At 41.9% G+C, this 24,842-nt stretch overlaps 2 protein-coding genes across 4 annotated transcripts in view; one reads left to right on the top strand and one right to left on the bottom strand.

The window, feature by feature from the left end:
• The window catches only part of AKAP12 (A-kinase anchoring protein 12), a 63,853-nt gene extending 41,639 nt beyond the window's left edge, over window positions 1-22,214 (bottom strand). For 2 of the 3 annotated variants that reach the window (XM_083496333.1, XM_083496334.1), the window contains exon 1: window positions 17,008-17,457. In XM_083496333.1, coding sequence (XP_083352459.1) covers window positions 17,008-17,154 — 147 coding nt within the window. In that variant the 5' untranslated portion in view covers window positions 17,155-17,457. Of the gene's footprint in view, window positions 1-17,007; window positions 17,458-22,005 lie in introns of those variants that run through there. The other variant, XM_083496336.1, reaches the window with a different exon arrangement.
• Window positions 18,177-24,842, top strand: part of LOC310703877 (uncharacterized protein) — a 62,282-nt gene continuing 55,616 nt past the window's right edge. Inside the window, exon 1 of the mRNA XM_083496680.1 lies at window positions 18,177-18,310. The gene's annotated coding sequence lies outside the window, so the exon portion shown is untranslated. The remainder of the gene's footprint in view (window positions 18,311-24,842) is intronic.

The following is a 24,842-nucleotide window of genomic DNA, read 5'->3' as shown; positions in this document are numbered from 1 at the left end:
TTACTAATGTAAAATACAATTTCATTTTCCACTCCTGGTTTATTTCCAAAATGTTATTAACTGTAAAGCGCTCCAGTCCTTAATGACTTGGTTCAGATCCTAATGTAAACAATGGCTTAGATCATCATGAACAAGCCACAGTGAACCACGAGCTCACCCAATCCTTTGTACACAAAGAGAATGAAAGTTTCTCCCCTCATTTAGGGAATTGTATTTTTTCAAATTCTAGTTATAACACATTAGGGCCAAACTGAGTCAAAAGTGAAAGTGGAAGATCACATGCAAAGGAGAAAAGAGAGCATACAAGACCAATATTCACTGCACATCATTCACAATACACATTTCTCAACATTAGACTCCAGATGTTGCTGGTCTAGAATTCCCATCACCTCCAGCCAGCTCAGTCAGTGGTCAATGGCAATGGGAGTTGTAGTCCAGCAACATCTGGGGACTGAAGTTTGAACAATGGTTATTTTATCATCTGAACAAGACAAATAGGTCCTATCATTAAAAGTTCTGCTGAAGTAAGCTGGACTTCATTTGACATAGAACCTTGGGAATCAAAGTGTACCCTTGGCAAGGGTGGGTGGGATGTGACTGAGGACTATTACAGATGCTCTCCAAAATCCTGTGATAAAAGCAACATCTGCCCATGCATTCCCTCCCCACCCCCACTTTCGGTGATTTGTGAGGTGCATGTGGTGGAATATTTTGCATTACTAAAGATCACACATGAGCCCTTGATCAACTTAGCTCTACAGTAAAGGCAGGCAACTTGTTCACTACCAGGAGTCAAAGATGAAATAAACCATGATTTGGGAGTATTACAGAGTATCAGCACAGGCTATTTGCACATAATAAACAGAGAAGCAGTTCACAATAAGTACACTGTAGATTACAGTCATCTTGGACATTTATATTTTGCTGCTGTTTATTAAGACTAGTAAAAAGATAAAGCAACTAGTAACTCCATCACTGTTGACTAGACTCCCCTCAAATAAAATATTTAAATAGATTTGACACGTACAAAAAGTTCCTCTACACACACACCCCCCAAAAAAATCCCAGATGCAGTGTAGTTAATCCTTCTATTAGCAATAAAGCTGCTTAAATCAAACACCATTCAACCTAGAGAGGTGCGGTGGGGTACTGTGTTCCAAGACAATTTGAGCATTTGCGTCACCTGTTGAGAATCTAATCCTGAAGCATTCCTTCCTTGCTAGTGAAAAATGCAAAGAATTTCTACTGCCTAGAATTTATCAGTGCATTACATGGAGGCTTGTGGCAAGTCATTAAAAAAGTCATTAAATAGGTAATGTAAATAGTGAAGGACTGAGGAAACGGAACAATGTGTTTGTAGCTAATACATAGTCGAAGAACTGAAATCTTAGAAGATGAAAATGTGAGTCTGGTACTAAACCTGGTACTAAAGCATCATCAGATCATAAGAATGGACATACATATTCTGTTGCTGTCATATATGTTTTCCCTCTCACAGGATCCCCAAAAATGTACTGTATCTGACCCCTAGTTGAAGTGCTGGCACAGGGGAAGCTCTAGGTGTGCTGTAAAAGTGCTGATCTCCTTTCCCTCATGCAGCATAGGTGTGCTATTCAAGCCTCCTTTTCAAGATAAGAGATAGAGAAGAGTCAGAGATGTCCTCTTAGTCAAGACCCTATAGTTCGTTTATTGGTCTAGGAACTGAGAACATTTGCATCACATTCCTTGGTTTCCCTGTAGTAAGAATGTTTTATGGGATGAGACAGCCCAGGACATCTGTGCCTAGCGTTAAAATAACAAATGACAGGGTAGCAACCACAGCAGAAACCACGGTTTTTGCTATGGTACTGATAAAGTTTCAAGAGTTAACCTTATTCAATGTACTTTTATATTTTTAATTTTATAAAAACAAGTATTTTTAGAAGTTCAGTGTCATGTTAGTGTGCATCAATTCAGTGGGTGGGTGGGTGTGGGCGGGTGTGCACCTATTGCCTGCAGTCTGCATAACCTTTCTAGCTAAGTAGAAGAAACTTAACCTTTAGTCCACAAATGTCTAGACTGAATAGTGCATTGATTTTTTAGTTCCCAGACAATACGATTGCAAGGCGCTTTTGCTACTTTATGACCTCAAAAGGAGTAAGAATATAAAGCAGTAGCACCTCCCACACCATTGACTTATGTTACATAGACTTAATACAAGCCAGGATTCCCTGTAAACCAGAGAAGAAAAAAATATGAAGTTTGTTTTAGTTTGTTTTACCATGATACCACGCAGAAATTTCTCCAAAGAAGGAAAGAGAGAGTGCAATATCCATGTGGTTGCCTCCCCATTTGCAAGCCATTATTTTGTTGGGAACCAGCATTATATCTGAATCACACCACAGCGGCATACATTATCTGCAGCTTATATACCAGACAACTGCCAAGGCTAGCTACAGGTTTTCATGAGCCATCTTTCCCACTACACACAAATGAACATCCTAGGCATACATACACACACACACACACACACACACACACAGACACATACAAATATATATACACGGACAAGGTACAAACAACTCTTTTATTTCCTCTGTTTCTGATTTACACATTTCAAACGGAAGGGAGACTATGTCAGGGGTAGCCAATCTGGTGCCCTCCATGTTGTGGACTAGACTTTTGATTACTGATCCTGCTGGCTGGAGCTAGGGGTGGACATACCCATTAAAGTCTGGTCCATTCCTGTTCTCAAAGTGGACAGCGTTAAGTCCATCCTCTCCCATTTACAAGCAGATTTTTAATTAAAAGTCTTTTTTTAAAAAATGCTTTACACTGAAAAGCATCTGTGTGTGTTGTCACTCTGCTCTGTGCCACAATTCCCCACCCCACTTTAAACCCTTCAGAATTGTGCCGTGAGCTACCCACAGCCCGAGCAGCTAGCAGACAGGGCTCCTTGACACTATGCACTTTCAATGCCCATACATACGTGGCTGCCCCCATGTAAGTACTGGAAAACCTTTAAAACAAACCTATTTCTGGTGGACCTATTGATCTAAATGGATCTGAAGTGAACCAAGAAATCCAAATGAGTGCTAAGGAAAGCTGGGATCCAGTTGGCACTAAGTACTTATGTAGAAAAGGGACGCAGGTGTTGCTGTAGGTTAAACCACAGAGCCTAGGACTTGCCGATCAGAAGGTTGGCAGTTCAAATCCCCGTGACGGGGTGAGCTCCTGTTGCTTGGTCCCTGTTCCTGCCAACCTAGCAGTTCGAAAGCACACCAAAGTGCAAGTAGATAAATAGGTACCGCTCTGGCAGGAAGGTCAACGGCGTTTCTGTGCGCTGCTCTGGTTCGCCAGAAGCGGCTTAGTCATGCTGGCCACATGACCCGGAAGCTGTACGTCAGCTCCCTCAGCCAATAAAGCGAGATGAGAGCCACAACCCCAGAGTCAGCCACGACTGGACCTAATGGTCAGGGGTCCCTTTACCTTTACCTATGTAGAAAAATACTGAAGTAAATGGGAATTATGAGGTGGACCCAACCTACCTACCTGCATCCATTTCCCCATTAAAAACTTCCAAAAACAGCTATTTGTCCCCCAAGGTGCAACCACAGCAACAAGGTGGTTTGTAGCAAGAAAATAAGAACATGGGGACTGCCTTTTATTAAATCAGATCATGTGTACATCTAGATCAGTGCTGTCTACTCTGACTGGCAGAAGCTCTTCTGGATTTCTGAGTGGGTTCTCCCAGTCCTACCTGGAGATGCCTCAGGAAAAAAATGGTCAGGCATTCTGTGTGCTGCAATCACAAACCAGATTCTTTAATTATTTCAAAATTTTGAAAAAGCAAACCAACACATTGCTTTCATATTATTAGCATACCAGCTATTTGGGACCTGGTAAAGGTAAAAGGTAAAGGACCCATGGACGATTAAGTCCAGTCAAAGGCGACCATGGGGTGTGGCGCTCATCTCACTTCAGGCTGAGGAAGCCGGTGTTTGTCCACAGACAGCTTTCCGAGTCATGTGGCCAGCATGACTAAACCGCTTCTGGAGCAATGGGACACAGTGATGAATGCCAGAGTGCACGGAAACACTGTTTTGGGGTCTGACTTAGTACTAATGAGGCTTACTACCAGGTAAATTTTATTTTGCTAAGAAATGGTTTAATATACAAAATTAAAAATAGTTTGAAACTATCCTTAAGAAATAACTATAACTTCTGCCAAATTAATGGTCAGTGTCTGTGGAAGTTTAATGAACTGATTCAGTCACTGTATTCATTTTATAATTTAGTCAGGTATATATTAATAATAAGCTTCAAGGATCACAAGAACTTCTTGAGAAACCATCATTGACTTTTGTATAGTTCTATTAAACCATGACCTATTTCCAAGATTGTTTAAGCATTCCCAGCATTCTTCTCCATTGCTGAAAGGCTATATATCAGCTGCAGTTCTACAAATGTCCAGGGATGACTGGCAACAGATTTAGGAATGGATATCATAGTCTACTTGAGTTTAATATTCACAATGCTTCATACAGAATGGGAGCTTCAAAAATTAATTCAAAACACACCAGCATTATCGAAATAAAACCATTTTGCATATTTTCAGTGCAATTCACACAATTTGCATTATTCAGGACTGCATTCCTGTGCACAGCCTAATGAAAAGGAGAGTTCTTGTTTGGCAAGGCCCTTTCCTGTAGAGATCCAAAAGACTGCAAAGGACTGTGGTACTCTTCATAAGCAACACTACATTTCAGTCTCTTATCTCTAGGAGGCAACATCTGCCTTCTAAATATTTCATGCCTCTGAAGATGGGCCAAGAAGACTCCACACCTTGTACAATATACTGTATGTTCTACCATTAAGATCCTTTTTTACGCGATGACAGGTCATACTGGCACAGAGGAAGATAGCATGGAAGACCCACTTCATACGCAGCATCACACTACATACAAAAGCATTGCCAAGGATGTAGTAGTCACACTACTCAATGTTACACAGGTTGGTTACTCTCTCTTAATATCCAATACTTGATTAGACATAGAAATCAAGAATTATATAACTCTTAACTGTTGCACAGGTCACAAATACACCATATTCAAAAAATACTTTTCAGTTCATAGTTCTAAGCAGGATTTGCTACCTATTTAAATGGCAGGGGGGAAAAGAAGACTGACTAGAATTTTAGGGAAATACCAGGGGCGCTATTTTAAATATTCCATTCACTCCATGCTCTGTCTCCCAGATTATGGGACTGAGTTTTAAATACATTTATAATTTCACACACATTCCTTTCTTACTACATCAGGACACAAAAGCTGACTCATAGAATAGATTAACAAACTCAGGTTTAACTAAACAACAACTACCAGGCTTTTAGAAGACATCTGAAGGCAGCCCTGTTTCGGGAAGCTTTTAATGTTTGATGTATTATAGTATTTTAATATTCTTTTGGAAGCCGCCCAGAGTGGCTGGGGAAGCCCAGCCAGATGGGCGGGGTATAAATAATAAATAATAATAATAATAATAATAATAATAATAATTATTATTATTATTATTACTACATTACATTAGCCTGCTTAATAGGATTCCTGATAACCAAAGATAATCCTATCCATTTACTGCACTGATGCTTATATAGCATTTGAAATGAAATCTGGTTGGTTAATAAAAGCACTGAAATTCTGTAATTTACACTTGGCCAACATACATAACACATGCACGCAACAGATTTTTTAAAAAAACAACACTATAGTCCTACGGAGAAAATATTTACACTGCTATTTCAAAAGAGGCTGGTATACATTATGCATTTCATGTCCATGAAACTAGTCCTGACTTTCTGTATGTGTACCATCTTCTGAAGAATCAGTGTGACCTATATACAATTGTCCATGTGCACAGTGGAGCTTTCTCGCCCTCTTTACTGCAGCAATTTTTTTAGGATGTTAAGAACAAAAATGGATTGAGAAGAACTCCAAAAGGTTCTCTGCAAACTGGGTGAAAGGAAATTAAAATTGCAAATGTGGGTCAATGTAAGCAAGTGTAAAATGATGCACTTAGGGCAGTGGTTTTCAACCAGTGTGCCGCAGCACCCTAGGCAACACTGGCCTCTGTCCATCTTTCCTTCCCTCCCTCCTCTGATGCCCTCTTGCCTCCCTGCCTCCCAAAGGCTTGCACAGCTGTTTGTTGCAGCAACCCTCTTTGGGGCAGGAGAGGCAGCTCAGAGACCAGGGGCAGCAGCTGCAGCTGCCCAGAAGACTCCCAAGGAGAGGGGAGAGAAGAGAAGAGAAGAGAAGAGAAGAGAAGAGAAGAGAAGAGAAGAGAAGAGAAGGACGAGGCAACAGAGTGTTCATAAAAGGGTAAGAAGATGCCAGGTTGCAGGCAAGGGGTGTCATAACTGAGCTCCTGAGCCCCACAGGGGTGCTGCAAAAATAATGCAGTTAGTCAAGGGAGCCGTAGACTCAAAGTCGAAAACCTCTGACTTAGGAGCAAAGAATCCTAACCACATATACACTTAATGGCCTAATTGACAGTGACTGACCAGGAAGGGGATTTTGAGATCATTGTAGCTAGGCTCAATGAAAATGTCAACCCAGTTTACTGAAGCTGTGAAAAAGACAAATTCCATGTTACAGATCATTACGAAAAAGACTGAAAGTGAAATGACTGACAATATAATGCCATTATAGAAATCTACGGTGCACCTATATTTGGAATACTATGTACAGTTCTAGTCACCAAACCTCAAAATATACTGTAGGTGCAGAAAAGAGCAGCCAAAATGAACCAAGGGTAACCTCCCCATGATGAAAACACTGGGGCTTTTCCACTTAGAAAAAAATACAAGTCTGGGGTGGGAAGAGAGATCTGTTAGAGATGTATAAAATTATGAAGTGAGCAAGATTGAAGGTTTTTCTCCCTTTCACAAAAAAAGGTCATGAATGCTGGAAGATTCTGGACAAAGAAAAGTATTTATTCACATAATGATTATCAACTATCATAGCACATAGTAAAACAATGAAATTCACTCCCACAAGATGTGGTGATGGCAACTACTTCGGACAGTTTTAAAACGGAATTAAGTAAATTACTGACGAATAAAGCTTACTAGTAATGATGGCTGTGTACAGTGGTACCTTGGGTTAAGTACTTAATTTGTTTCGGACGTCCGTTCTTAACCTGAAACTATTCTTAACCTGAAGCACCACTTTAGCTAATGGGGCCTCCCGCTGCCAGAGCACGATTTCTGTTCTCATCCTGAAGCAAAGTTCTTAACCCAAGGTAATATTTCTGGGTTAGTGTCTGTAACCTGAAGCGTATGTAGCCTGAAGCGCATGTAACCCGAGGTACCACTGTACTACCGCCAATATACCTCTGAATAAAAAATAGGGACAGCTCTATTCTGCTTATGTCCTGCTTGCAGGCTTCCCATGAGAATCTGGTTGAGCACTATGGAACAGGATGCTGGACTAGACAGGCCTTTAGTCTGATTCAGCAGGGCTCTTATTGGGGTCTTAGCTTAAATTTCCCTTACATTATTTAGAACAAGAGGAAAAATAAGGCACTGAAATTCTGTGAATACACTTGTGTTGACATGATTGACAAGCTGTGTGCATAAATATACGTGCTTTCTAGGGATGGGTACATGGGGGGGACATTACAAGATTGACTTTCTATTTAACTGATATTATATCTATTTCAGTTAGCGAAATTAACCTCTATTGTTTTCAATTATTATGTAACTAATTAACTGTATGTAACATTCTAAAGGCAGATTTTTGTGTGGGCAAAAATACAGTGGTAGAAAATCTCCCCAACATATGTTCACAATATTTTTTTAACAGAATAAATGTATGTATAAATGTAAGAATAAATAAATAAATCTGTTTGCTAAGGTTCCCAGGTTTATTATCTATTTATTGTATTTATATTCTGCCCAAATACGCAAGGTGGTTTACAATTTGAAAATATTTTTAAAAATGACAAAGAGTCAAGGTAAAGATAAAGAGTAAAGTTTTTTTGGGGGGGGGCCAGTCTGACCAGGGTAGACCCTAATGTTGTTTTTTGCCTGCTTCCTTTTTCTCTTCTTCCTTCTCACAGGGCTATTGGCGTATATTGGCCTTGTGAGGAGAGGTGACTATTTATAAACCTGCTAGAAAGGAAACAGAAGAAGTCCTTTGTGTGAGCAATTGTGTCTCTGGCTATGTAGTCTTGAAAATCATAATATGTTTAGGATAAGGTTGCAAATTGCATGACTCAATGAAAAGGAAGAACTTCCATTAACATCTACCAATCAGAGCCCTGATATGAAAGACTTCAGCTTCTGTGCTTGCTAAAGCTTTCACTAACACAGTGGTTCTCAAACTATGGAGTAAGCTCCCTTTGAGACCACAAGAAACCTGAAACAGACAGAATAGAATAATGACATGAATGGAATGAATGCCTCCTGTGAGAGGACCCTCCCTCATCCATTTAGTATTTGGGGAATAATATTCTCCTCCTACCCCATTCTCTCAACCAGGTTTAGGAAGAACTGCTGCTTTGTTCTAATGTATTCGTCACGTGTCCTGTACACGGTACACTTCTAAAGCTTAATATCCCCATTCAAAGATCTTCACATTTACTGCACATACAAAACTACACACGCTCACCTGGTGAAACAAATTAACTGGTGCTGCTTCAGGTAAATTCTGAAGTGGGGTCCCAGGTTGGAAAAAAAAAGTATTTCTATAAAAAACATCTCTTTTGTTTTTGCATGATAATATTGAGTTCCACATACCTGTATTTATACTGTATTTTTATATTGTGAAACACCCTGAGATCTTTGGATGAAAGGTGGTATATAAATCTAATAAAATAAATACCATTTAGAAAGATGGAAAACAAAATATTCCTTTTGCTATTTTCATCTCCTTTTTTGAAACTATTTCTCCAAAGACAAAAAATAAGCTATAGTTAGGTACATTAGGACGAAACAGCTTGCTGCTCTGCCTATATAACATTTGGCATATTTACAATTACTGTTTGGAGAACACGTACATATAAGACGTCATGAATATACCAAATAGTACACTTCATATAAATTCAGTAACAAAGTAAACTTAAGTTTCATAATGAAGTATTAGCTATTTCTCACTAAATCTCTATTTTTTCCCCATCCCACCCAATAAAAAAGGTTTACCCCATTGTTTTAAAACTTATTGAAGTGTTATATCTCTGCAATGGGAAATTGAGGGGAATGTGATATGGTTTGCAGTCTGTTGTTCAAATAAGAAGCCTCAACGCTTCAAAAGTCCCAAGTTCTTTGGCAGGCCAAAGCAACTTTTTAGACCCCAACACAGTCACAGGTTTCACAAACTTTGCAAGTACTATATAGATATTATTCTCTAGTTCCGCCACATTGATACACTATATTAGAAGATTAAATATGCAAACTATGGAAATGGACAGACTGAAGTAATGTGCTAAATTACTTCCTTCCATCTTGCTGTTCACTTGACTGCGCAAAAATAGAATCCTGGAAGCCTAAGTAGTTACATTAGCATTAATAATTAATTCTCCTATTATTACTGCAGTTTGGAAAACAATGTAAAGGTCTCACAAAATATAATATAAAAATCATCTTCTGGACAAACAAAATATAATATAATATAAAAATCATCTTCTGGACAAACATGTCAATTGGTGTATTAGGCTGCAATACTATACACACTGAGCTTAAGTCATCAACAGGATCAGGTCTCACTTCTATGCATAGGACTGTGCTTTTAATCAACTAAGAGATTATATATATATCCATATCCTACCCTTCTTCCTAAAATCCAGAGCAAGTAACATAAAGCAATTAACAAAGAAAACAATTAAAATCAATGTTCTGTTTTCCTGTAATCTGTCAGTGTCCTGAAATCCAGGCATCCTTCTACATCAAAAAGCAAAGAAACAGATCTTCAGTTGGTGCCTAAAGCTAAACCATGCTGGTGCCAGTCAAGCCCCTATGGTGGCTGCAAACCACAGAATTAGTGAAGGTCCTTTGGTGGGTAATAAACTCCAGGATGTCCTTTAAAGCTGGAACTACCAGCAGGGCCTTCCCAGTAGATCTCAAGTCAGGGGAAGTTCAATATGTGGAGTGGAATTTCCTCAGACAGAGTTGATATCATGATCATTGATAGTAATATCAGGATCCACCCTGTCCCTCAAAAGATATATTGCATCTTGTAAATATATTTCACCAGAATAAATTCAAGAGAACTCTATTGTGAGATGGATTCACGTAACTAAATAGTGCAGAATTTACCATAGGTTCTACCGAGGAGTGACTACTTTGAATACAATCATGAGCTCCCGCTGCTCGGTCCCTGCTCCTGCCAACCTAGCAGTTTGAAAACACGTCAAAGTGGTCAAAGTGCAAGTAGATAAATAGGTACCGCTCCGGCGGGAAGGTAAACAGTGTTTTCATGTGCTGCTGTACGCCGGCTCCCTCGGCCACTAAAGCGAGATGAGCACCGCAACCCCAGAGTCGTCCGCGACTGGACCTAACGGTCAGGAGTCCCTCTACCTTTACCTTATTCCTAAAACTTTGGCCAGGAAAGGCAGCAGCAGTAATGTGGAATGTGCTTGTCCTCTACCACCGTTCACTGTTTCAATGTGCTGTATTTTGAGGATCAATGGGTGAATGAGCTTATTGAGCTTAAGTCATCAAGCAGCTGGCTTTACATTATAAATCATTTTAAGAGAAAGAGATGAAAGTAAACTTCTCTTAGATTGAGAAATACGGGAACAGAACCAGGGATTCAGATTCAACTACTGTGATGTATTACACTGAAACTGACCTGCCAACTATTTCTTAGTCTGCAATGGCCTAAGAATGCTCCCAGAAGTTGTGAAATAATGCTTCACATATTTTGTATTAAAACATAGAACTATCTATTATTTGAACTGATACATTAGTGGATTTTCAATAAATTATGTTGTAGTAACTAAAGTACTGATGCTATAGACACATTAAGGACGGTTTCAGTGTATAGTGGTACCTCCGGTTGTGGACGGGATCTGTCCCAGTGGTCAGGTCAGATCCTGAGGTTTCTGCAACCTGAGGACTGCTTCTGCACATGCTGAAACCCGGTCAAATACTTCCGGGTTTGCCGCTTTCACATCCTGAAGCTTACGTAACCAGAGGGGTTACGTAATCGGAGGTGCTACTATACTGAAAAGTTCTACATTTCCTAGATTAAAAAGGGTGAAAGAATCTGGAAGGCAGGTCTTAATTTTGAAGCCAGGATAATACAAGTATTTCTATTCAGAGTGATATCCAACTCATACACAGAGAAGTCCCACTGAAGTGAATGAATAAGTCCAGTGATCTTTGAGTATCACCCACCCTACTTAAAATCAATAACTAGACTGTTTTAAACAACATGAGAAAGATTTAGCAGGGTGGGAGGGGTAGGTAATTGCAAAGAGGAACTAAACTTTTGCCAGTGATACAGAAGTACAGGAGCAGAAGTGATGCATGCATCATTAATTACAGCAATTCCTCATTTACCCACATTTGAGACACGCACAACTGCGCACACCATCGCAAACCAGGAAGTGGCAGGAATAGGGGCAAAAACAGTCCTAAAAGAGCGTATAAACGGCAAAATGGCACGAAAATAGCATCTAGCAATCCCAGGAGCCTTTGCAAATGCAATCCCGGGAGCCTTTGCACCAACCTTTGAGGCCTGTGGGGAGCAAGGAGGTTTGGAGGGAGCAACTGTGGAGGAGTTTGGTGGAGTTTTTATTTTCTGAATGGCTTTTCAAGAGTTTCCAGAGGTTCAGAGGGTGTTTGCAGCCTTTCACAATGGTGTTCCCAATATACGCAATTTTATTTAAACATGCAGTACATCGGAACATAAGCCCCACGTAAATGGCAAACTGCCTGTACAGTCATACCTCGGGATAAATACGCTTCAGGATAAGTATTTTTGGGTTGCGCTCCGCGGCGACCCAGAAGTAACGGAGCGCATTACTTCCGAGTTTCACCGCTCGTGCAGACGGTCAAAATGATGTCACGCGCATGCGCAGAAGCGGCGAAACGCGACCCGCACACACGCAGTCGTGTTTTACGTTCTGTTCAGAATGCGAACGGGGCTCCGGAACGGATCCTGTTCACATCCCAAGGTACCACTGTATGTGTACATGCTTGCAGCATAAAATGTTTACTTTACATTTCCAGAATAAGAATAACACTATAAAAAAACTAACTTCAACAAATCAAAGATAAGCAATACTGGTAGATTTGGGGTATGTCTGCATGTGCAGGCAATGACTGATTAATGTGCGTCCAAATGATGCACAATCGTGCACAGCGCCAAACCCAGAAGCAAATTGGAAACGTCACTAAACAAGTCACTAAAAGGGTGTGTAACAAAGGTGGAGTGGAACGTGCTTATACATGATGCGCTGGAACACAGGGGCCAAGAACAGACCCCCCCCCAGCACAAAATGGTCATCAACTGTACTTCTCTAAATTCCTGCTCAACTCCCAACATAAACTGTTTTCATTGTCCAGTACCTGAATTTATTCTGTGCACTTTTAAGTGAAAAAGGGTATGTGTATCCCCTTTTATTTAATGTGTGGTGCATATTTAAAGTCACTTAATACAAATTACAGTATTTATCCCTTAATCAAATGCTACTTGTAGGTAGTATATGAATTTTAAATGTATGATGTATGGATTTTAACCTACGTTAGAACCAGGAAAGTTAGCTATTCCAGAATAGTCAGTGCAGCACTTAAGGATATTGAAATAGCTGGAAAGAACTGAAGCCCAGTCTCCTTTTACATTTGATTTTTACCTTATCCCCTTCACACATACCCCCCCCCCAAAATAACCTGCCATTTTCCCATTCCTCCTTGGTGGTAATTTTATATTCTATTCTTCCTCCTATAACAGATTCTCTCTCACACCCTTCCTTTCTATTCCTAATTTATTTTTATCTTTAAGGTTATTAATAATAAATATCTTTTAATCTCACTTTTTAATGGCTTTCAACACCTCCAACACTTTGTTAGAAGAGATGTCCCCTCCTCCAACTGCTACCACTCCACCCCATGCACTCTTACTCGATATGCAAGGCGCTCCTGATGCTGGCATTGGTTCAAGTAAAAGGCTATGGGGCACAGTAGGCAAGTGGGGAGGCCCCGGTCAGCCTAAGGCACTGAGGGTCACCTAAAAGTGGCCCAAGGCCCACTGCACTAGAAAGTTATAGCCTCTCATTAGTGCATGAGGCAAAATAATTTCCTTCACTACTGGCAATGTAATATGCATTCTAAGGACTGGCTCAAAATTACTGCAACTCAACCTGATAAGTTTATATGGATCAAAAATTGGGTAGAAGCATATACCCTGGGGTATGATAGGGAATTTCCAGCATACATTCTAAAGTAGTCTGCCAGTATATATCACTTTACATGGTGTTAATTAAGCACCTTAAAGTTACGTAGAAGCATAGCATACCACTTCTATGATTCCTTTGTGTGCTGCAGGGGACTGCCATCACAAACTCTCAGAATACTTGTTGCAATCCACATATACCAAAGCAGGTTCCAAAAAGACAATTCTCTTGTCTCAATTTTACCTATGTTCTAAGGAACAGCATCCAGGCCATGGTAGGGTTTTGCAGTTAGTTGCTACTATGCTTCTCAGGTTCCCATTGAGCTTTACTGGACAAAGAAAAAAAATGCAGACTGGGACTGTTTAGATTGAAACCTGCTTCTCATTACAGGCACTATGATAATCAGGGACTTGGGACAGTTATCTCTATCCCAATGTGTGCATTTTTTCCCCTATGCAGATTAATGGCTATCTTTCATTCATTCACTCCCTTTGGAAAGCGAGGGGTAAAGTGTGGCACTTGGGTACAACCCTAAAGGGCAGGCAAAGTCTTCCAACCACCAACAACACTGGGTGGCCTGGTTACCACTAAAAGAGTCACCATGGGGGGAGCAATACCTTTCCTCCCCCATGTCGAAAGCATAGGCAGTATGTCTGATTATTCAGCCAATTAGCCATAAACATTGAATTAGCTTATGAAATCCATCACTGCAAGATGTGATATCCTCTAGCTTTGATGGCTTTTTAAAAGGGTTAGACAAATTAATGGAGGATAAGTTTATCAAAGGTTATGTTCAAAGACTGTGTAATAGCAGCTGCAAAAACAGGGATGAGGAACCTGTGGCCCTTCAGATGCTGTTGGGATACCATCTCCCATCAGCTCAGGCCAACTTGGACAATGGTCAGGGATGATGAGAACTGTAGTCCAATGACATCAAGAGAGCGCCTGATTTGCCACTGCAATGCTAGAAAAATGGGAGTGGGCCATTTATTTGGTACTACGCTTGTGGGCTTCCCAGAAACATCTGGTTAGCTACCATTTGCAAAAAAAACTCAGTGAAATCTAGATGAACCCTTAGTCTGATTCAGCTGAATGTCTAATAAGTATTATAACCAGGAGTGAAGAAGGAAATGTGAAGCCTCTTTCCCCAGAACAACCACAAACAATTATTCAGGGTTGGTAGTGGGAAAATGTTACTGGAGGCTCCATCTGGAAAAACAGAAAGAAGGAACAGGTTTGAGAAAACAGGCCTGGCCATGCCTGGCTCTGCTGGAGACACTGACCTGAACAGTGGACAGAAGTGTATGGAAGGGATGGGAGTGGAGTTTGAGAAAGAACCAGAACTTTCCATTATTTTCACTCAGTATAAAGTGCTTTTGTTAGCAGCTCATGCTTTTTGGTGCTTGAACAGGTTAAGGAGGTGTGGTATAATTGATTTTATGTGGTCTTGCGCAGGAGTAGCCAAAATGATGGTCCTGATATGTTTTGGACTACAACGCATATCATCCTGCATACTAGCCATGCTGGCTGGGACTGAGGGCAAGTTACAGTCCACAATATCTGGAGGGCACCATGTTGCCTATCCCTGGTCTAGAAGATTTCATGCAAACAACTGCATTTTAAAATGTATTATTATTGGCTAGATGTTACTTAAAATAATATATTTATGTTTCTGAATAAACATTTTCTGATTAATTCTTTCTAGACACTGGCACAGCTAATATTAAAATAGTCATATTGTTTATCTTTCTCCCAACAACTGGAATCACGTGGGTAAAATGCGTAAGTCCCTTCTTGGAACCTAAAGTACAAGAGGATTCGAAACATAGTAAATAATTTATGCTGTTTCACATAGCTTAAGAGAGGCTGGTTTGACCTTCTTAGCAGGAATTTTTCTTTCTCAAGCTTGAAGCCAGCATTATTTTATCATCTTGGTCGGATACTTTGGTCACATTTCATGATTTCTGCAGTTACATTTCTGTAGCTGAATTATCTCACAGCAACAAACTGTGCGTACACTGTGAAATTTTACTTTGGAAAGGTGTCATCAGAAGACATATTTCTTTCAAGTTATTAAAACTATTTGTTCCATTTTAACTTCTTTTTTAAAACACTTTTGAAAATACCACCCTCAACAGTGAACACTGTAGGACAGCAGCTATGGAAAATTCTTCCTGGGAGTTAAAAATCTGAGACTCAAGGTCACAAAAACAAAGTCACAACCAGTTCTCAAGCTTTAGAAACACCCACACATTAGATTAGGAAAACAGCAAGCTTGAAATATTCCATCTAGAGTTTAAAATAAGTATCTAAATTGTTTTTAAATAACTTTATTGAGCTAAATCAGTGTGCTTAATAAACCTGACTATTTTCTAAAAAGTAAAGAAAAATACTTATTGGAATATTGGTGGAAAAATAGCATAACGCAAGAAACCATCCTTATCCGAAACAAGAAATTTTGTCTGGAAAATTGCAAAATGTAACTTAGAAAAGTGCACAGAAAATGTGTATTAAGACAGCCTTTTTTGCTTCTCTAAGTTCTCTGTTGCTATTTGTATGTGTAACTTTTATGAGGATATTCAGTAAAATTATTTGGTTAGTTAAGGATACAGCTTATTACTTATAGGAATATCTGTAGTTCTAGAAACTGCAGACATTTATTTAAAAGTATCTCGCTGCAACCAATGCATACACATTATTCATATAATATGCAACACTGAAGAATGTTCAATAACTTGTCTATTCTGAACACGTGCTGTACTTTGAAGCAGATCGATATGAGGAGGGGGCAGGATAGAGCTGGTTTTTTAAACACTTGTCAGTGCAGAAAACACCAAGGGTTTCCCGTTTGTTTTCTTACTCCCACCCCCCCTCAGTTTCGGATTACACACACCTCTCACTTTCATCCTCTGAGAAAGAAAAGAGGCTACAACTGCAGCAGCCCTGGGTACCACCAAGCCCTGGCTGACTGCAGGACTGCAGTCCTGGCACAGCACAGTCCACTCCCTGCCGTCCGGCCATAGGGTGGGGTCTTTTCTCACACCAATCCATACGTACACACAAAAGGAAAACCAAGAGGGGAGGCTGCCTTAACTCGCTCCCCCCCCCACCGCAATACCTTGCGCACAGGAGCCTAAACTAGGCGAGATGCAAAACAGCCAAATACAATAGGGCGCCCCCAAAAGCGCCCAGGGAAGAGGGCATGAGGTGATCTGCGGGGGGGGGCGACGCCAGGCCGCGCTCTTGGGGGGCCTGGGGGCTCCCCGAAGCGCCTCGGCGGCTACTCATCCGCCCTTCGCCTGCGCCAAATACTTTTTTTTGGCCGCCCTTCTGACAGACAAAGGGAAGAGAGGAGTTTATTACTGCGGAGGTGCCGGTTGCGCAGTTCCCCGCCTCAGGAGAGCCGAGCCGAGCGGGCGCCACGCCCCACCCCGCCAAACTTCACCCCTTTTTGGGGGGTGGAAGAGGACGCGGACGGGGGGGAGCGAAGGGGAGGCAGGTGCCCGCCAGCCCCTTCGCAGGTGCTTAGGCGCCCCCCGAAAGTTTGAGTTGACTGAGGCGGAGCGGCCTCAAAACACACACCCCCGGCCCCCCTAGCGCTCTCCCAGGCGCGCAGCATGGCACCGAGGCTCGTACCTTGGCGGGATCCTCCGGCTGCTCCGGCTCGGCCCCCGCCGCCGCTGCCGTGGGCGCTTCTCCCGCAGGGCTGCTGGGCTGGGACTCCTCTGCTGCAGTGGCCCCGTCCTGCGGGCTCCGCTGCTCCGCAGAGCTGCCGGCTCCCATGGCTTCGCTCTCTTCGGTGCGCGGCTGCTTCGCGACGCCGGTCTCTCACCTCCGCTGCCCAGACCCGACGCTTCCCGCCCAGGAATGATAAAAGAGAGGAGAGCAATAATGAAGCTGTCCAGGCAGCTGCGCCCTTCGCCTCAGTCTCGGCCGCTCAGCAGAGCGCTCAAGCTGCGACTGAAGGAAACCAGTAGCTTTCTGCAAACTCCTTTAGAGAGCTGGGGGGGGGGGGGGGAGGAAAGAACAAGCTCCTCTCTGGTCCTCCCGCCCGCCTGCCTCTCCCTCCTGCTCCATCACATGAGCAGAGCCTCGGACACGCCTTGCAGCATCAAACCTGGACTCGAGAAGGGGCGGGGGAAGAGAAAGAGAGAGAGACAACATCCCGCCACCTCTGACCAAGGTGGCTGCCCACCCCCCTGGCCTTCTTCGCCCCCTCCCCGCCACAGAGATAGTTCTTTGACTTTTCTAAGTGCCCCTTCTAAGGGAGAGTCGCCTCCCGCTCTCGCCATCGCGCTAGATTAATGGGCCTTAATTCCATTACCGAGAGAGCAGGAGGGAAAGTGGCTCTGCAGATTATTACGTCTCCGTGACCTTCAGCTGACGAGGCATTTTTGATGTGCTCCCCACCTCCCACCCCAGCAAAGGCAGGCGGCCGTGCCTACTGTAGTACTCGAAGCATAAATCACCAGGGACTAGAATTACCAAACGTCCCTTATTTCAACACTTCCCATGCAGCAAAACACAGGGGAAAAATGGGAGTAGATCAAAGGTGGCCAATTTCTATTTCTGCAAGTGTTCCATGCAGAGGCGTACCTAGGCTTCTTTGTGCTGTTGGCAAGGAGCTGCATCAGTGTCGCCGCCGCCTTTGTCTCTTGAACCCTTGGCCGGTCACCTAAGGAGGGAGCTGAGGCGCCCAGAGGAGCCTGTGTGCCCTACCTGGCACACAGGCAGGCGGGCTCCAAGCCAGAGTAGAGAGACATTATTTTTGTGTGTCCCTGGGCCCGTGCCATTGGCGGCCAACTCGAACGGCGGTATAACACTACAGAAGAGACTGGCAGACCTGCAGGCCTGACTCCTATCTAGGCCCACAAGCCTGGTTTTCATGTTGATGTGAAGGTACCCTGTTCTGTGCTATCTATGTGATAGTCTACTGCTGGCTAGTGACTTGTCTAATTCTTCTGGGGTTTTTTTTTGGGGGGGGGGGTGCAAAGTGGTATAGCATTAGATCTGCTAGATTTGCCAGTAAAATAATTGCCATTAACCAGTAGCATTGCAAAGCCATGGAGACAGGCCTAATCTGAATCACTAGGATCGTATTTTGATGTTTGGAGATTTTCCAGAGATCGACAAGAAAAGTGCAGTTGCTGAAATGTAATAAAATATTGATGGCTTTTTATTTCTTCATAAGATGATACTAAATTGGCAATGACTGAGCTGTCTTTCAACAAAATTGAAAACAGATATTTTGTTTACTTTGAGTTATTTTAAAAAGTCCTAGCACTTTATACCCTGCAATCCAATACATGTGTATATGGGAGTAAGATGTACTGAATTCAATGGGACCTACTTTTGAGTAGACATGCATAGGATTGCATTGTAAATATGTCACACATAGTTTTCCCCAAAGAATACTGAACTGTAGTTTCTTTCTCATGGAGCTATAATTCCCAAGACCCTTAACAAACTACAGTTCCCAGGATTCTGGGATATAATAGTTGAATTTTCTCATAGCATATAGAACAGTTTACCTTTATTTTGACATTATTAAAGTGATAGCAATATCTGCCACTCACCCGTTTTTACTAAAATGTATTTGGTCAGGGTTTTGTTTTCCAATGAAAGACTGCAGTCACAGGGCACTCCCAGCATTAGACAAAGAGAGGTGGTCATCTCAGTTGGCAGATACCAGAGACAGAGAGTGGTGGCAAAATGTTGGAGGACAAAGCTGTGCCCTTCTCTTGTTTTCTTCCCCTTGTTGTAAGAAAATACTGATTTATATATATATGAGACTGTAGAATTCCTATAACACCCTAAGCAGGAGCTATTGAGTGTTGCCACCCTCAACGTCCCTGGATCCCCTAAGCAAGTCTGTTCCCCTTCAGTGTGATGGGAGATGCTGTACTACTGAAGTAAAGTTCACTCAACTTCCGAAGGAAAATGGAAATGGGGGCACCATTTCCTTTGTCTGAGGGAGTAATCTCAGCCCAAGGTGAAATGCTTTGCTAGGTGTGGGGTTGCAGCTCACACAGTGTGTTATTAACATGCACTGATGCTAATAGTTACCTGCTCAAAGCCATGCAATAGTCATGACTAGACTAGACTGAGGAAGTGGTTATACAGTTTCCGTATTTATTATGTAAGGAATCTGAACCTTAGAATGTATTTGTTCAAAGATGAGCCTGCAACTCTAAGCACATATGGAATAAAGTCCATTGATATTAGGGGTTCACTATCCTGAAAGTATGATTAAGTGAAAATGTAAAATATATGTGCATTGGTATATTTGTAAAAATCCATAGTTAAAGGTGCAATTTCACTTACAGCTTTGCAGAGGAACCTATCTAATTTCCCCCCCAACATATTTTTCTTCCACCAAATTTCAAAAGGTATTTACAGAGTGTTGTTAGTTCTCCTGATATCTGATTAGTGAGGTTCTGTTCAGTGTAAAGCTGACAAAAAAGAAGCCAACAAAGCAAGGCTTCAACCCCTAATGCTGCATCAGAATAAATACAGATTTCTTTTCATGCAAAACAGGTCCTTTATGCTATTTCCAATAGCTCAGGTTAAGTTACAGTGGTGAACAAAACAGAACAAGGAACATAGGATTGTGTGTCCTGATACTGAATTAATTCAGCTTCCTTTCCCATGGTGCAGTAGTTGGCTTAATACAAGTACCTAACAAATTCATAATTGCTGTTTAAGTAAAATTTCAGCACAAATACTTGACTCACTGATAAACGTTTAAAGCATTTTAAACTATATTTTAAACTATATATTAATAGTACAGTTTTTAAAATCCTTATGGTTATTTACTTTGGGTTAATCCCATTCCTTTTTTTCCTACATCTACCGGTAAACCTCAGAGTCATTTCAACATTTATTTCTGCAGTTGTTTGTAAGACCAAACGTTCATTGTTCCAAGGTAATCATTTCAACTAATACATTTTTTACTATCAGCTTCCCACCACTCTTCACACTGTAAGAGCTAATACAGTTCCTCAGGATAGGAAATTATCATTGTACCATTATGAAGATGATACAGGGTGGGTTGCCATGATTTAGTGTTAAAACAGTTATTTATTGGATAACTGATATGCCGTCTTAATCCTATTTGGAAGCAAGTGCCAGCAAAACAAAGTAAAAGTATTTAGAATCAGGGGTTAATGGGCAGTATTTTTATTCTGTGTCTTACTCAAAACAACATGTTAAATAATTGAGGCAGTTAGAACAGGATAGTGAATTATTGATATTATTTTTTTAAATGGAGGAGAATATGTGTAAGGTTTTCTTTAAAATCTTTGTAATGTCTAATCCTTCAGTACTCATGTATGCTATACTTTTGTTTTCACCAATCTTTGATTCACAGACTTCTTTTTTCATGGGCTATCCCACCTTACATGCATTTCTGTTAGTAGTACTTTATCCTTGAGTCCCTTTCTTTATTAACTTCCTATTTTCTTTGTGCACTAATAATGACTTTCAAAAGGTGAGAGAACAACACCATTTATAACATAAGTAATTGACTGTGTACCAACCTGGCACCTTCCAAACATATCCTAGGAACTGCAAAGCATTCGGGTCCCTGATTATGTCGCATTTTCAGTTGTGTTTGCAAGAATGTAATTATGTGTTAAAAATGAGTTCGTTTTCCTGTGATGTTCCCAACACATAACAGTACCTGAATAGCTGATAAGAGTTGTAACCAATCTGACAGCTGAGGAGCAGTGTGACAATCAGTTGCAGTGGCATAGTGTGGGTTGCCAGCACCCAGGGCTGCCGAGGGCCGGGGGGTGGGTGGGATGGAGTATGCATGCACATTCAACTGCCTAACAGCGTCCGCATCACCCAGAAGATGGTAACTGCAGAATTAAGAAAAGTTGTTCTGTTGTCTGGAAAGGTCACTTCCCAGTTTGAATAGAGAAGCTGTTGTCAACAGAGCCCAGTGATGGAAGCGCACAGCTGTATTGAGGCAGGACTGGGTGTTGAAATTTTGCACCCCGAACAATTTCCCCCTCAAGGCAATCAATCACCCCTGTGACTCCCCCAGGCTACACCACTGTTCAGTTGCACTACTCACAAGGAAGCATCCCAATTTGCTATGAGAAGTGGCATAACAACAGTTAAACAGTAGTGGAGCCTTTATATTCAACAGGTTCAAAGGTGCTGAGGTTAAGTCTGCTGAGAAACCGGTGACACAGGGAGAGTGTTTAACAGACTGGCTTCCTGCATTGCTGTCTTCTAAGATCAGACCAAGGAAATGTAACTATGGGGAACCTGTAGCCCTCCTGATATTTCTGGATTAGAGCACCAATCAGCCCCTGTCCATGGGCCATTATAACTGGGGCTGATGGGACTTGCACTACAGTAGCATCTGGAAGGTTTCAGGTTCCCCACTCCAATGCAATGTATGCTATGCAACAATTGCTGGTCTTAAAAAGTAATGCCAAAGGCAGCTCTGAAACTAATGGCCGAAACGTTAGCACGCAAATACATTCTTGTGCTGTTGGTTTCTTGCCACTGAACTTCCAAACAGACTTCCAAATCAATGTTTCGAAACATGCTAAAACTTAATACAAATACAACACCAACGTAAAACATCAAGGTGATACTCCGTTATATATAAACACTTACCCAACCTTGTGAAGCTGTTGGAATACCACCAAGGGGAGATAAAAGCTCCTCTGCTTGAACAGATTATTTCCCCCTGCCCACTGATGGTTTTGCTGCATTCTTAACTGCTGTTTTTCAACTGTCACAACTATGCACTAGAATGTTGGCAAAGTCCAATTGAAGCTCACTTTTAAGAGGAGCCTATAGCTATAGAAATAATAATAGGGTATGTAAAATCAAGGGATGTGGGTGGCGCTGTGGGTTAAACCACAGAGCCTAGGACTTGCCGATCAGAAGGTCGGTGGTTCGAATCCCCGCAACGGGGTGAGCTCCCATTGTTCGGTCCCAGCTCCTGCCGACCTAGTAGTTCGAAAGCACATCAAAGTGCAAGTAGATAAATAGGTACCGCTCTGGTGGGAAGGTAAATGGCGTTTCCGTGCACTGCTCTGGTTTGCCATAAGTGGCTTAGTCTTGTTGCCCACATGACCTTCTGGAAGCTGTACACCGGCTCCCTTGGCCACTAAAGCGAGATGAGCGCCGAAACCCCAGAGTCGGTCATGACTGGACCTAATGGTCAGGGGTCCCCTTTACCCTTTATGTAAAATCAATCCCCTTACCATAGACAAATTCAGAGAAATATTTCTAATTCCTCTATACCCCCCATTTAGCACCTAGGTATGTGTTTGTTTGCGGGTGGCGCTGTGGGTTAAACCACAGAGCCTAGGGCTTGCTGATTAGAAGGTTGCGGTTCGAATCCCAACAACGGGATGTGCTCCCGTTACTCGGTCCCTACTCCTGCCAACCTAGCAGTTCGAAAGCATGTCAAAGTGCAAGTAGATAAATAGGTACTGCTCTGGCGGGAAAGTAAACGGCATTTCCGTGCGCTGCTCTGGTTCGCCAGAAGTGGCTTAGTCATGCCGGCCACATGACCCGGAAGCTGTACGCCGGCTCCCTTGGCCAATTAAGCAAGATGAGCGCCGCAACCCCAGAGTCGGTCACGACTGGACCTAATGGTCAGGGGTCCCTTTACTTATGTGTTTGTCAGCCACAATCATCCTTGCCTCACTAATTCATTGGGGGAGGGGGGGACTAGTTGTCAGACACAGTTTTGCTGCTTTAACACCATTGTTGTTGTTGTTGTTTTCTATACTACCCTGCAACCAAGAATCACATGGCTATAATGATATTTCTGTGAATGAAGTTTCTTCCTGTTTGGGGTGATAAAAATAACCACACATTGTGCTCTTCTGCCTCATCTAATAAGAGGTTTCTGTGGGCTAGAGAAGTAGGAGGGAAAGGTAGTCTTTCTCGTTTTCAACTTCCTTGTATCTCAGTGTTATGCTATGCCAACCTCAGATTGTATTAACAATAAACCTTTGAAGTCAGAATGATAAAACATATGTTTACATCAAGGAAGATGTTTAGATAGACTGACCAGGGATTCAGACTAGTCATGCTTTAGTCCCTCTGAAATCAATTTGATTTAAATGAGGCTAAAACATACTGTACCTAATTTAGTCTGGAACCAGTCTCTGTCTGTCTGTCTCTTGTCTGTTTGCCCACGTTAGGGACTGTTCATGGGTATAAAGAGATATGAAGGTGTGGTTTGGGGAAATGTTACCTTTCTGATCTGATCATAGAGAGATGCCTTTACAAGATTTGTTTACCTTGCTCAGCTGTCTGTACTTAGTATCAGATTAAACCGTTGCTGTATTTTACTGCTTTTATGAATTTTAAGTGGTATGTTATTTTATCTGCATGCTGGAAACCACTTTGAGGTCACAGTGTGACCAAAAGCAGCCTATATGCACAATCATTCAATCTCATTGAAACAACTGGAAATGCAGTTTTTTTGCCCTTTTTTCAGCATTACAATATACTTAATTTTGCAGTCTGCTTCTCCACGTACTGTCTGTCTATTCTGTACAAATGTCTATTTGAAGAAGTAGGTCTTTGAATATCAATGGCTAGGAGACAAGCAGGGAAGGAGGGATGAAGCCTTCATGTCCTACATACCCCAAAGCATCTGGCTGCAGAATGCTGGATGTTAAATATGCTAACCTCTGTGTATTTTTATAGGTTTATAGTATATGTGCTGCCAAAGTGAGCTTCAGGGTGTTGAACTAGATGGGTCTTTGGTCTCATTCAGAAGGCCATCCTAATACCTTAATCTGTTTAGCTTACTCCGAAATGATTTCAAGATGATTCCTGAATGTTTTGTTAAATAAATTAAAACAAAAACAAGAAAAATGTGATTATAGGCAACACTTGGTAATTTAATGCTTCTCAACAAGCAAGAAGATTCAAATGTGAACGGAAGGAAAGGAGGGAAGCAAGTTTTGCTGCTCAGGGCAACAAAAAACTTTGAACTGATTCTGACCACTGTATACCATTAGTAAAAAGGTAAAGGGACCCCTGACCATTAGGTCCAGTCGTGACCGACTCTGGGGTTGCGGCGCTCATCTCACTTTATGACCCAGCATACAGCTTCCGGGTCATGTGGCCAGCATGACTAAGCCACTTCTGGCGAACCAGAGCAGCGCACGGAAACGCCATTTACCTTCCCGCTGGAGCGGTACTTATTTATCTACTTGCACTTTGACGTGCTTTCGAACTGCTCGGTCGGCAGGAGCAGGGACCGAGCAATGGGAGCTCACCCCATCACGGGGATTCGAACCGCCGACCTTCTGATCGGCAAGTCCTAGGCTCTGTGGTTTAACCCACAGTGCCACCCGCTTCCCACTATATACCATTAGGAGTGAACAAATAAGCCTTAAAGTGATTGGGGTTTTTTTAATTAGATGTATGCATGTTTTGAGAACTATTGTCTTTAATAGAAAATCAAGACCTTCCCATTG

The sequence above is a fragment of the Podarcis liolepis genome (genome assembly GCF_965112155.1).
Source record: "Podarcis liolepis genome assembly, chromosome: 3".
In the NCBI taxonomy this organism is placed as follows: domain Eukaryota; kingdom Metazoa; phylum Chordata; class Lepidosauria; order Squamata; family Lacertidae; genus Podarcis; species Podarcis liolepis.
Note: the sequence above shows the minus strand (reverse complement) of the source record. Positions and strands in the feature narration are given on the sequence as shown.